A 13,413-nucleotide genomic window follows, 5' to 3' on the forward strand; every position below is an offset into this window, starting at 1 on the left:
TTTTCGGGTGCCAAGACCTGTTTTATGCATTTCTGCCGGCGACACACTGTTCATCCTAAGCCACGCCTTTATCTTGACGGTGAACCTCTTGCTGTGGTGGACACACATCGGTTTTTGGATGTGGTTTTTGATTCCCGGTTGACTTGGCTCCCTCTTATTAGGCAGCTTAAACAGATGTGTTGGCGGCATCTTAATGCTCTACGTTGCTTGAGCCACACCGGCTGTGGTGCCGACCAGTCTACCCTCTTATGGCTCTATCAGGTATTAATTCAGTCCTGTCTGGACTATTGGATCCTGGCTTATGGTTGGGCATCCCTTTCTGCGTTGCATGTGCTGGACCCTATCCTCCACGGTGGGATCTGACTTGCCACTGGAGCTTTCCGGACCAGCCCTGTGAACAGCACACTTGTGGAGGCAGGTGTCCCTCCACTGCTGTTACGGTGCCAACGTCTACTGGCCACTTATGCTACATAAGTTTGTAGCTTGCCTGGGCATTCCAACTACCATCTACTGTTCGCTTAGTCTGTTGTCCATCTCCCAGAACGTCAGCCCCAGTCGGATTGTATGATCGCGGTTCGCATCAGAGAGCTTCTCTCTGGGCTAGAGGTTTTCCCTCTTCCACCTCTTTTCTGGGCCCCTCTGCAAACACCCCTGCGGTGTGTGCACTGCCCATGCCTTCAGCTCTAATTGGCACATGGCCCAAAGGACTCGGTCCCTCCTGAGGCCTTGCGCAGCCGCTTTCTTTCTATTCTTGCTACGTATCAGGGCTCTGGCGTTGTCTACACTGACGGTTCGATGGGTGCTGGTCGTATCGATTATGCTCTCACTCTAGGGGACCATTACGAACAACACTCATTGCCGGCTTGCTGCAGCGTTTTCACTGCTGAGTTGGTCGCCATCTCTCGTGCCCTAGAGTATATCCGCTACTGCTCAGGTGAGTCCTTCGTTATCTGTAACGTTTCCCTGAGTGGTTTACGAGCTTCGACCAGTGTTTCCCTCACTCTCGTCTGGTGATGACTATCCGGGAGTCCCTCAAAACTCTTGCCAATTGTGGCCGCTCTGTGGTCTTTGTGTGGACCGCTGGTCATGTCAGCATTCCGGGCAATGAACGTGTTGACATGCTGGTCAAACAGGCTTTCGGTGCACCAGCCTTATGAATTGGGCCTTCAGAGAGTGACCTCAGGGCAGTTTTTCGGCAGACTGTCCTTCGCACTTGGGGTGAAGAGTGGCGCACCCTGCCTTCACCAAACAAACTTTGGGCCATCAAGGAGGCTACCCGTGCATGGCGCTCTTCCTTGTGGGTCTCTCACAGGGAGTCTGTTGTCCTCTGCCGACTGCACATTGGGCACACTCAGATGACGCACAGCCACTTATTGCGCTGTGAGGACCCACCTCTATGTCGCTGTGTATCCGCTTTGACAGTGGTCCACATTTTGTTGGCCTGTCCCCTTTTAGCTGTGATCAGGCAGACATTTGTGCTGCCTGATACGCTGCCTGCCCTTTTAACAGATGACATTGCCATGGCAGGCTTAGTTCTGCGTTTTATTTGAGCAGGGGGATTTTATCACTTAATCTGAGTGTTTGTCATTTTTTTGTTTTGAGTCTGGCCTTTGGCCTACAATTTTAGACTGGGTACTTTTTTTAGTGTGTTTCTAGGTGGTTGGCTTTTCCTTTTTTGTACCTATGGTCGGCCAACCACTTTAACACTCTGTGTGATTTAAATTCCTTTTGTCTGGTCTCTGTCTAAGTCTTTCTTGTCCTGTTTTGACTGTTGTCACCTCCATTGTTCGTTTTTATTCGGTGTGGGTGTTTGAAGTTTTGAAAAAAGGGATTGATGACTGTAGCAGTCTGGTCCCTTCAGTCCCACAAACCAAGCAACCACACCAAGGGCTGTAGAATGAGCTGGCATGAGACAGACACATTATAAAGACTTAAATCTATGTACTGCATTAACAATAATTATCAGTGTCCTACTTAATATTGCATAAACTGTAAAGAGACTGCTTCTTCAAAAAAAGCTGCTACCTCCTCAGTTTTACTATATAGGCGCTGTTTAACTCCTGTTAGTAGCTTAATATTTGCTTGATTACAATGATGTTTTTCACATAATATAGTTTTTTATGTCTAAAAGTACTAAGCCCTACTTCTATTACATTATTACTTGCCGTGCGGCTTTATAATAGACACTACTACTTCTCATAAAGTTAACAGAGCTTTCCTTGCAACTAGGTATTCAGATCATTAGTAAAAAGAGTCTGTAATGAGGTGTGTGTTTAATTTTCTTTTGAACTGGTGGTGGTTCCCAAACTCTTGCTCTATGTTAGAGGGTAAGTTATTGAATGTCTTACCAGCATAGTTTACAGTTCCATACTGAACCATCAACAAGAAGGCAGTCTACATGAATATTATTTTTGTATATTGTACTGCAAATGTGCGTATCACAGTTTAATTGAAACAGGTTTTTATTATCTGCTACAAAAAGCATTTAAGGTAGTGGGAAGGAAGTCTAAGTGTGCTAAGTAGAATTTTGTGGTCCACAGAATATATCAACCGGATAATTTTTCTTGTTTAGCTATGCTGATACTCCATTTATAAGATCTTGTATTGCTTTCTGTGCGGAGGATCCTTTACAGAAACCAAAGTGATAGGCAGTTAACAAGTCTGCTCAGTTGTAAGGTACCTCCTCCAACACTTCTGACAAGGCTGGGAGTGATATAGATTTGTAATTACAGGTAATTCAGTTCTCCAGTTTCGTCAGTGGGTGTTAGTAGAATCTATTTAGGTCTTGTGGTCTTGTAGGAAATACCCCAAGTCACTGCGTGATTTGCAAAGATAACTTAAGGGTAATCCTATCAAGTGAGAACAAGGTTTTAATTTTCTGCTAGAAACACCATCACAGCCAGTGGCACTGGCTACTGAATTCTGTAGTTTCCTTAGGAATTGTATTTTTAAAACTACTGTCCATTGGTGATACAGGCAGTGTCTGCACAAGAGATTTAGTGCATACGTATTTGGTTATTCATTATTGGGTGCAGTGCTTGTAGGCAGTGTAAGGAAGTAAAAATGGAACTGGTAGCAAATGATTTGAAAGTGTCACCATTTCTGCCTGAGCTGTTTTCCAGACACTCAGTTTCATTTGAATAACAAGTTTGTTTCGTTTTTGATATTCCAAATAATTTTTGCCTTATTCTTGATGTGTTTAATTTTTGAAGCATAGTACATGAGTTTTGCATTCTTTATTGACAGAATGGAGAATCCAGTAATGGTGGTGGTAACTATTCAGTAATAATTTAAAAGTAACTAATTATTCCAGTTGATTATATTTTTTCCAGCCATTAAACTTGCTTTTATTTAATTACAGACAGTAATTAAAGGAGATGAAAAGAAACTGTTCCATATTGGATATTTTCGTGATGATCCCAAAGAAGCACCTTGCTTCGTCGCAAGTAATTGTGCTGCTGTGGATTGCTTGATAAAACCCATGGCTGAAAATATCTTTGGTGCCGTCAAGTAAGGATAACATGCATTTAATAACAGAAAAAGTTATCATAACCTAAAAGCTTAATTGTGAGTTGTTACAGTAAGAAGATTTACAGCTTACAATACTTACCGCACTAGAATGAAAGTAGTTAAATATAAATTTGATAATTACTACAGCCTTCATATTGGAGCGCTAATATATATTGGGAATAACAATCTGTGTATACCTGCAACTACTGAATTCAAATCAAAGAATGTCAAGCCTAGCTAGTGTGTTTCCTTTCCATGTTTCTGATTGTGCATTTACATGTCACAAAGTCTCACAAAGTTCTCAAAAGTATTGTTTCTTCTCATTTCTCACATCCTTGCATTTTACTCTCAATGCTGACACATCTGTTGCCACTTGCCATTAAAAAGCAATTGTTTGTCAGTAAATCTGAGAACATCATACTTTGTATTATCATTATTTTTACTAAAAGGTGTGTACATACTTGCAGCTGTCCCCAAGCCATAACATAAAAGTTACTTGTAAACTCCTAGGGATAACGTTAGGACATATGTGGCTGTATCTTAGTTATTGACATATAGAGCCACCAATTTTTTCTCTGTACAAAGTCTTCTGATATAATATTTTGTACTGTTGGGTGTACCACTGGAAAGTGAATTGAAAACACACACACACACACACACACACACACACACACAGAGAGAGAGAGAGAGAGAGAGAGAGAGAGAGAGAGAGAGCTAGCTTAACAGACAATTTCAGATTGTTCTCAAGATGTGGTGGAAGAAGGGTAAATTTTACTGACCAATGTATATCACTGCTTGCCACTAGTTAGGTATTTCAACTGTTTTACACCTCCAAATACAGTAAAATGTGGAACAGCTAGCATGTTAACATTAGAACAGAGGGACTTTTTTTATAAACGTAAAACAGTGACAGTGGTCAAATTGACATTTGACATTGAACATTATTTTCATTTGTAGCTGTATTTTTTATTTGTGATTGGATTCATTTTGGAATAAGAATACAACAAGAATGTAAAATTGTGTTTTCCTATAATCATGAGTTCTGCACGCAGATGATATATTGCTACAAGATTACTTTTGTACATTTGCCACATAGGTATCTCTCTCTCTCTCTCTCTCTCTCTCTCTGTGTTTGTGTGTGTGTGTGTGTGTGTGTGTGTGTTTGTGTTTGTTTTTGTGTGTTTTTCCAATTCACTTACTTTCCAGTGGTACAGCCGACAGTACAAAATATTATAATAGAAGACTTTCTACACAGAAAATATTGGTAGCCCTATATGTCAATAAATAACATACAGGCAAGTGGTAGAGCATTTGCCTGCGAAAGGCAAAGGTCCTGGGTTCGAGTTTCGATCCGGCGCACAGTTTTAATCTGCCAGGGAAGTTTCATATCAGCGCACACTCTGCTGCAGAGTGACAATCTCATTCTGGAAACATCCCCTAGGCTGTGGCTAAGCTTGTCTCCACAATATCTTTTCTTTCAGGAGTGCTAGTCCTGTATGGTTTGCAGGAGAGCTTCTGTAAAGTTTGGAAAGTAGGAGACGAGGTACTGGCGGAAATAAAGCTGTGAGGATGGGGCGTGAGTAGTGCTTGGGTAGCTCGTTTGGTAGAGCACTTGCCCGCGAAAGGCAAAGGTCCTGGGTTTGAGTTTGGTCTGGCACACAGTTTTAATCTACCAGGAAGTTTCAGCTCTTGATTTCTTTGGCAAGGGAGGTGTGGGATTTATCCACTGTTGGCTTTGCCATTTACCCTTGGGTTGTTGGCATAATGTCAGACAGAATCATCCTGTTGCACAATAACACCCGCACCTGTGCTGCCAATTGGGCAAAGACTATGCTTCAGCAATTTGGTTCGGAAACACTACAGCATCCTCTGTACAGACCAGGTCTTTCACAGTGTGATTTTCACGTATTTGACAACCTGAGAAAAAAGTTTTGATGTTGGTTTCAGTTTGACAAGGAAGTGTAAGAATGAGAGCGAATGTGCATCTGTCAGGAGCCGGACTCGTTCTATGAGACAGGAATTGATCATTTCATTCCTCAGTGGGATAAATATCTTAACTCGTACGATGATTAGTTTTCAATGCAATGATTCCATGGTTCTGTTGTGGCAGGTGTTCGATTTTCATTTGACTGCCCCTCACGTGTTGGTAAAACACTTTTCATTCTCAAACGTTTTCTTTGTCAGCGTTCACAACAGTGTTTTTGTTTATGTATCAAAACTGTAGCAGTTATATCAATTACATTGTTAACGGTGAGCAGCGGGTCACTGTTAAGTTTTTCATGTAACATGCAAACCCTTGACTGCCCTCATGTGGCAATCGCCTGGCCAAGAGATCTTATCTACTCTAAATTTTTGACAGACTTCCTACTGACGTTGTACAGAACCATACAACAAATAATGGTAAAAACAAATAAAATCCTACAGTTACAAAAACGAAAATGAACAAAGTCACAGAGTACAGTGGTCACACAGGACAGTGAGCAGACTGAAACTGTAGCATAGTCCAAGCAATAAGTTTTGTGGTGGTGGGATCAAGGTTTGGCAACTTCAAGTGGTTGCTGCAGCTAGGCAGGTCTTGTGGGATTGGTAGAATGCAGTCCTTGCCTCCCATATGGGCCTCCACCCCCTAGTATTTCCATGGTAGCAGTCAATCCTTAAGTCACAACAGTCTATAGAAGCTAGAAGTTAGAATACTGGGTAATTCAAATAAATGTAAATCTTACAGAGAATAGTTCAGTAAGTATAATTTGCTAACTGTGTTTTCTGTGTCTGTTCTAAAGACAATTACATCCATAGAAAAGAACCTACAAAGTAGCACAATGATTAAATACATTTATCATTACAATACTGCAGAGATGATTATCTTAGTATTGAGCAATAAAAGAGCTCTTGGATCAGAGCCCACTTGTTGTTGGAAGTCTTTTCTTTAAGGATAGAGGGCACTTTTCTGGCTCAATATTATGTAAAGTTAACACCTTTTTCTTTCAGACACTGTTCATAATGTATGTGTTTTACAGATTTTTTTTGATGATATCAGGTAATGCAGCACACTTTCTAAACAAATTAGAAGTATTTTGAATATTTTTGAACCTGTTTAGGGTTACTAAAAAATTACAAAGACATTGATGCAATTTTTTTCCAAAATGTTCCCTCAAATTGAGGTACCATTTAATCCAATGTTATACATTTGAAGGAGACCAAATTTTTACCAGATACACATGACATGATGGCTGAGGTACTAGACCTATATAATTCCACCTATTATGTATATTGCAAGGATAAACAAATCACATCTTACATTTTAATTTTTATACTTTTTTTTCGAAAAATGTTATTTTTTCTACACTCCTGGAAATTTAAATAAGAACACCGTGAATTCATTGTCCCAGGAAGGGGAAACTTTATTGACACATTCCTGGGGTCAGATACATCACATGATCACACTGACAGAACCACAACACATAGACACAGGCAACAGAGCATGCACAATATCGGCACTAGTACAGTGTATATCCACCTTTCGCAGCAATGCAGGCTGCTATTCTCCCATGGAGACGATCGTAGAGATGCTGGATGTAGTCCTGTGGAACGGCTTGCCATGCCATTTCCACCTGGCGCCTCAGTTGGACCAGCGTTCGTGCTGGACATGCAGACCGCGTGAGACGACGCTTCATCCAGTCCCAAACATGCTCAATGGGGGACAGATCCGGAGATCTTGCTGGCCAGGGTAGTTGACTTACACCTTCTAGAGCACGTTGGGTGGCACGGGATACATGCAGACGTGCATTGTCCTGTTGGAACAGCAAGTTCCCTTGCCGGTCTAGGAATGGTAGAACGATGGGTTCCATGACGGTTTGGATGTACCGTGCACTATTCAGTGTCCCCTCGACGATCACCAGAGGTTAGGCCAGTGTAGGAGATCGCTCCCCACACCATGATGCCAGGTGTTGGCCCTGTGTGCCTCGGTCGTATGCAGTCCTGATTGTGGCGCTCACCTGCACGGCGCCAAACACTCATACAACCATCATTGGCACCAAGGCAGAAGCGACTCTCACGCTGAAGACGACACGTCTCCATTCGTCCCTCCATTCATGCCTGTCGCGACACCACTGGAGGCGGGCTGCACGATGTTGGGGCGTGAGCGGAAGACGGCCTAATGGTGTGCGGGACCGTAGCCCAGCTTCATGGAGACGGTTGCGAATGGTCCTCGCCGATACCCCAGGAGCAACAGTGTCCCTAATTTGCTGGGAAGTGGCGGTGCGGTCCCCTACGGCACTGCGTAGGATCCTACGGTCTTGGCGGTCATCCGTGCTTCGCTGCGGTCCGGTCCCAGGTCAACGGGCACGTGCACCTTCCGCCGACCACTGGCGACAACATCGATGTACTGTGGAGACCCCACGCCCCACGTGTTGAGCAATTCGGCAGTACGTCCACCCGGCCTCCCGCATGCCCACTATACGCCCTCGCTCAAAGTCCGTCAACTGCACATACGGTTCACGTCCACGCTGTCGCGGCATGCTACCAGCGTTAAAGACTGCGATGGAGCTCCGTATGCCACGGCAAACTGGCTGACACTGACGGCGGCAGTGCACAAATGCTGCGCAGCTAGCGCCATTCGACGGCCAACACCGCGGTTCCTGGTGTGTCCGCTGTGCCGTGCGTGTGATCATTGCTTGTACAGCCCTCTCGCAGTGTCCGGAGCAAGTATGGTGGGTCTGACACACCGGTGTCAATGTGTTCTTTTTTCCATTTCCAGGAGTGTATAATGTAGTTGATTCTGCAATAAAGCGTAGGTCTACTACATAATTATGGACTATTTGCAAGTTACAGAAAAAATTAGAGCAATGCTTTATAAACTTTAGAAAATATTTGTACCTGAATTCTAAAAAATACTTCTTGTGGGAAATTGTGAATGAAGATATGTTAAACTGTGCCTCAGAACATTCCTGAAGCATAGTCTTCATCGTGCAGCATTTCATCATCTTCAAGCTTCCTCTTGGCATTCCTTTTAGCACTTCTTGATTCTTTGGTAACTTGAAGAGTGAATCTTTCAGCTTCATGCACCCGTTGTCTGTCCCATGCAAGCAATAGATCTTCCATATTAGAGCCACATTTTGTGCCTAAATTTCTCAAGGCTTCCAACCTTCCTATCATTCCATCATTGAAACATATCACTGCATCTAGGACACCAACTTTTAATATATTTAGTCCTACAAAAACATTCTTCGGTAATCTTTCCCATATGGAATGGTTGAAACTTTCATTTGTCTACTGAATGTCCCCATGAAGACATTTACTAGGCAAAACAGGGTCACTCACGTCTCTAAAAATTGGTTTTATTACATTCATAACAAGCTCAGCAAGAGAATGCTTATACTAGTATATTTGAACATTTTCTTTTGCTTTTTGGTAACCACACCAAGAATCTTCTCCTTTAGGGCAAAATCCGTGAACAGGGTGGTCCTCTGTGGACAACTTACGAAAGTTGGTGGCCCATACAGCTTTTCTCATTGCTCTAATGTTATTCAGAGGTGCAGTTCATCTAATGGCCAGTCCATAATAACTCTGAGGGAGGTCTGTTTCAGTTTCTGTCAATCTGCCTCAGCCAGACAGAGGTTTTCCAACTGATAGCAACTTTCCTTTCATTTCTCTTTGTAGCTTCCTCAATCTAGCACCCATCCTCTTTTGCACATGTCCACAACACTCCAGTTTTGTTACCAAGGTATCACCATAAACAATGAACTCATTAATTTTATTGAATGCTTTAGAGTCCCCATCGCCTAGTTACTTCGTATATCTAACGTTATAAATGTGCACTGACCTCTGAAATATTTTTAGAGCTCCATCACACTCCATACCTCCACTGTAACAATCATAATTCTTAGAACACCTATGTTCAATATGTCCGTCAGTGTTACCATAGTGGGTGCGGCAGTACTTAGATAAGCACTCAAAATCAACAACTTTTCCATTCTTCAGAGAAGTAGCACTTACAACACCATTCAAGGAATGATGTCCTCGATGTTGCCATGTCCCATCAAGTGCAACAGCAACGCCCCTGGTTCCACTAATATTTACAGTTTCTTCTACTGCAAGTTTCATAGGTGCTTTAGACACAACCGTCAATGCACCTAAAAGTAGTTTTATGTGATTGCTGAACCTACTGGGAGGAGGAGGACGACAGTCCATCAAACCACAAAATGTTTGAGCAACCTTTTTTCCTTTTCCTGCTGCATGCATTGGATACACTAACTTCAAATTCACATCATATGAATTATGCACAACGTTTGAAGTCATTTTCGAAGTAGATTTATTGCAGGATCTACACAGAACAATCAGTTTTGACGCAAACCCTTCCTGCTACTTTGTTGTTCAGTTATTTCCAGACAGTCTATACAATCACATTGTTTATACCTTGCCTCTTCCTTTATCAAAGAAGATAAGATGTCCACATCAACAACAACAAATCCACTACTAACAGTGTCATTGTTTCCAGAATGAGATTTTCACTCTGCAGCGGAGTGTTCGCTGATATGAAACTTCCTGGCAGATCAAAACTGTGTGCCGGACCGAGACTTGAACTCGGGACCTTTGCCTTTCGCGGGCAAGTGCTCTATCAACTGAGCTACCCAAGCACGACTCACTCCCAGTCCGCACAGCTTTACTTCTGCCAGTACCTCGTCTCCTACCTTCTGCAAGGTTCGCAGGAGAGCTTCTGTAAAGTTATATATATATATATTTTTAGCACTTGGGCAACAAGCACTTAGTAACATGTGAACAAACTGCTTCACCGAGACAAAAGTAAAGATAATCATTTACAGACACTAGAAACCTGCACTGTTAGAAACATATACAATGTGTCATATGTATAATCGCTGGAAACAGAAAGTTCACAGTTCTTTTCGAAATAATACTGGTTTCTGAAAACTGTTGCTAATTAAAAGATTTTACAGTATATGATAATTAGGCTCATTACACATGCCATGAAAGCTGTGTTGAGAATAGCGAGTAAAGAAATGGAAATATTTATTTTAATAGTTGGGGTTGCAGATTGTCACAAGTTATTAATTGGCATGAACAATTAATGATTATCATCAGCTCTATAAATAAAGATGAAACGTTAATAGGTTGAGTAGATAATCAGTAAATACGTATTATAAATTAACATCCCTTGCCTTAGTTACTGTGCACAAATTCAGACTAATCTTGGGAACTTCTGTAGTGATTTCAATACTGTTCTCACTAATTGGTAGACTGATTCTAAGTAATTGTGGACCAGTAATATTTGTATTGTTGTCTTTTCTGAATTTAATTGACCTTTGGAATGACATCTCATGGAAATAAGCTAGTCAGCTACATAGAAGGCAGTATCTGGCAGAAAAAAGCAGTAAAGAAAACATTTGCCACAACAACAGGGAGCAGCAAAGATTGACTTGAATCTATGTCAGGCTTGGTGATCTAGCAGTAATGTTTGGGCCTGGAAACTGGAAGGTCATGGAATCAACCCAGTTCGGGCTACGGATTTTTCTGTCTGCCTTTTAATCTAACATTCATATCTCGGTGAAGTGGAGATTCACCAGAAATGACACACAGTTCAGATTCCACATTAAACTTGTCCCCTTGGGGACAGTTAAGTCACTGAAGTGGTGTCCAATTGAAGTACTTTCACAAGGCCATTAAGCCACATGAAATTACACTCCTGGAAATGGAAAAAAGAACACATTGACACCGGTGTGTCAGACCCACCATACTTGCTCCGGACACTGCGAGAGGGCTGTACAAGCAATGATCACACGCACGGCACAGCGGACACACCAGGAACCGCGGTGTTGGCCGTCGAATGGCGCTAGCTGCGCAGCATTTGTGCACCGCCGCCGTCAGTGTCAGCCAGTTTGCCGTGGCATATGGAGCTCCATCGCAGTCTTTAACACTGGTAGCATGCCGCGACAGCGTGGACGTGAACCGTATGTGCAGTTGACGGACTTTGAGCGAGGGCGTATAGTGGGCATGCGGGAGGCCGGGTGGACGTACCGCCGAATTTCTCAAAACGTGGGGTGTGAGGTCTCCACAGTACATCGGTGTTGTCACCAGTGGTCGGCGGAAGGTGCACGTGCCCGTCGACCTGGGACCGGACCGCAGTGACGCACGGGTGCACGCCAAGACCGTAGGATCCTACGCAGTGCCGTAGGGGACCGCACCGCCACTTCCCAGCAAATTAGGGACACTGTTGCTCCTGGGGTATCGGCGAGGACCATTCGCAACCGTCTCCATGAAGCTGGGCTACGGTCCCGCACACCATTAGGCCGTCTTCCGCTCACGCCCCAACATCGTGCAGCCCGCCTCCAGTGGTGTCGCGACAGGCATGAATGGAGGGACGAATGGAGACGTGTCGTCTTCAGCGTGAGAGTCGCTTCTGCCTTGGTGCCAATGATGGTTGTATGAGTGTTTGGCGCCGTGCAGGTGAGCGCCACAATCAGGACTGCATACGACCGAGGCACACAGGGCCAACACCCGGCATCATGGTGTGGGGAGCGATCTCCTACACTGGCCGTACACCTCTGGTGATCGTCGAGGGGACACTGAATAGTGCACGGTACATCCAAACCGTCATGGAACCCATCGTTCTACCATTCCTAGACCGGCAAGAGAACTTGCTGTTCCAACAGGACAATGCACGTCCGCATGTATCCCGTGCCACCCAACGTGCTCTAGAAGGTGTAAGTCAACTACCCTGGCCAGCAAGATCTCCGGATCTGTCTCCCATTGAGCATGTTTGGGACTGGATGAAGCGTCGTCTCACGCGGTCTGTATGTCCAGCACGAATGCTGGTCCAACTGAGGCGCCAGGTGGAAATGGCATGGCAAGCCGTTCCACAGGACTACATCCAGCATCTCTACGATCGTCTCCATGGGAAAATAGCAGCCTGCATTGCTGCGAAAGGTGGATATACACTGTACTAGTGCCGACATTGTGCATCCTCTGTTGCCTGTGTCTATGTGCCTGTGGTTCTGTCAGTGTGATCATGTGATGTATCTGACCCCAGGAATGTGTCAATAAAGTTTCCCCTTCCTGGGACAATGAATTCACGGTGTTCTTATTTCAATTTCCAGGAGTGTATTATCACCAGAATCTATATGTATATTCTGTATGTATTATAGTGACTGTGACAGTTGGCCTTAAGGCGGTTATGCTTGAAGTTCTTGGAAATCTGGATGCTTGTGGCCCAGCATACAGGCAGGGTAGCAGCAAGGTGCTGAATAGATGCATGATAGAATCCAACATGTCATCAGTGATACAGCATTGATAAACCACACATTTATCACTTTATATTGCAATGGTCGTGCTGGTGCCCATAGAGGCCATTGCCACAGGACATAAAAACCAAATGCACTGACAGAGAAGGCACTATGGTCAGCACACAGCTCAGTGGTTTTGCGCAGGTGTGGGAGCGATAATGCCTGAGGCAAAGTAGTCAGTGTCCCACTGCAACAGCTGTGATTCCTAAAGGTGACCAGGTAGCCCCAGATGTGGTGCGCGAGATCACAGTGCAGATGTACGATAGTAGGAACTGCTCACCACAGCAATATCTTTCCAGAACAGAGGCAAGCAAGCAAAACTTTGCCTGCGAGCAGTTGCATGGCCCTGTATGATAGCCAGAGACCACCAGGGTTGAGGGCCAGCAACATCTGAAGCAGACCCTCAAGTGACCCAAAGGGTAGGTAGAGAGCACTAATTGCACAACTTTGGACTTGGCATGTTTTGTTACAGCATTGTTTTTTATCACTTAAGCCACAAGAAGCCCGTGGCTCGTAAGTGAAGTAATCGGGCTGCTAGTGCTGCGATGTCTCTGCCTTCCTGCTGCGTCATTGATATTTTATCATGTAAGCCACAATAAGCCTGTGG

General features: G+C 43.9%; 1 protein-coding gene across 1 annotated transcript in view; it reads left to right on the forward strand.

Moving 5' to 3' along the window:
* Window positions 1–13,413, forward strand: part of LOC126282241 (histone PARylation factor 1) — a 114,482-nt gene that overhangs the window by 59,046 nt on the left and 42,023 nt on the right. Inside the window, exon 5 of the mRNA XM_049981828.1 lies at window positions 3,362–3,510. Coding sequence (XP_049837785.1) covers window positions 3,362–3,510 — 149 coding nt within the window. The remainder of the gene's footprint in view (window positions 1–3,361; window positions 3,511–13,413) is intronic.

The sequence above is a fragment of the Schistocerca gregaria genome, chromosome 7 (genome assembly GCF_023897955.1).
Source record: "Schistocerca gregaria isolate iqSchGreg1 chromosome 7, iqSchGreg1.2, whole genome shotgun sequence".
NCBI classification, from domain to species: Eukaryota; Metazoa; Arthropoda; class Insecta; order Orthoptera; family Acrididae; genus Schistocerca; species Schistocerca gregaria.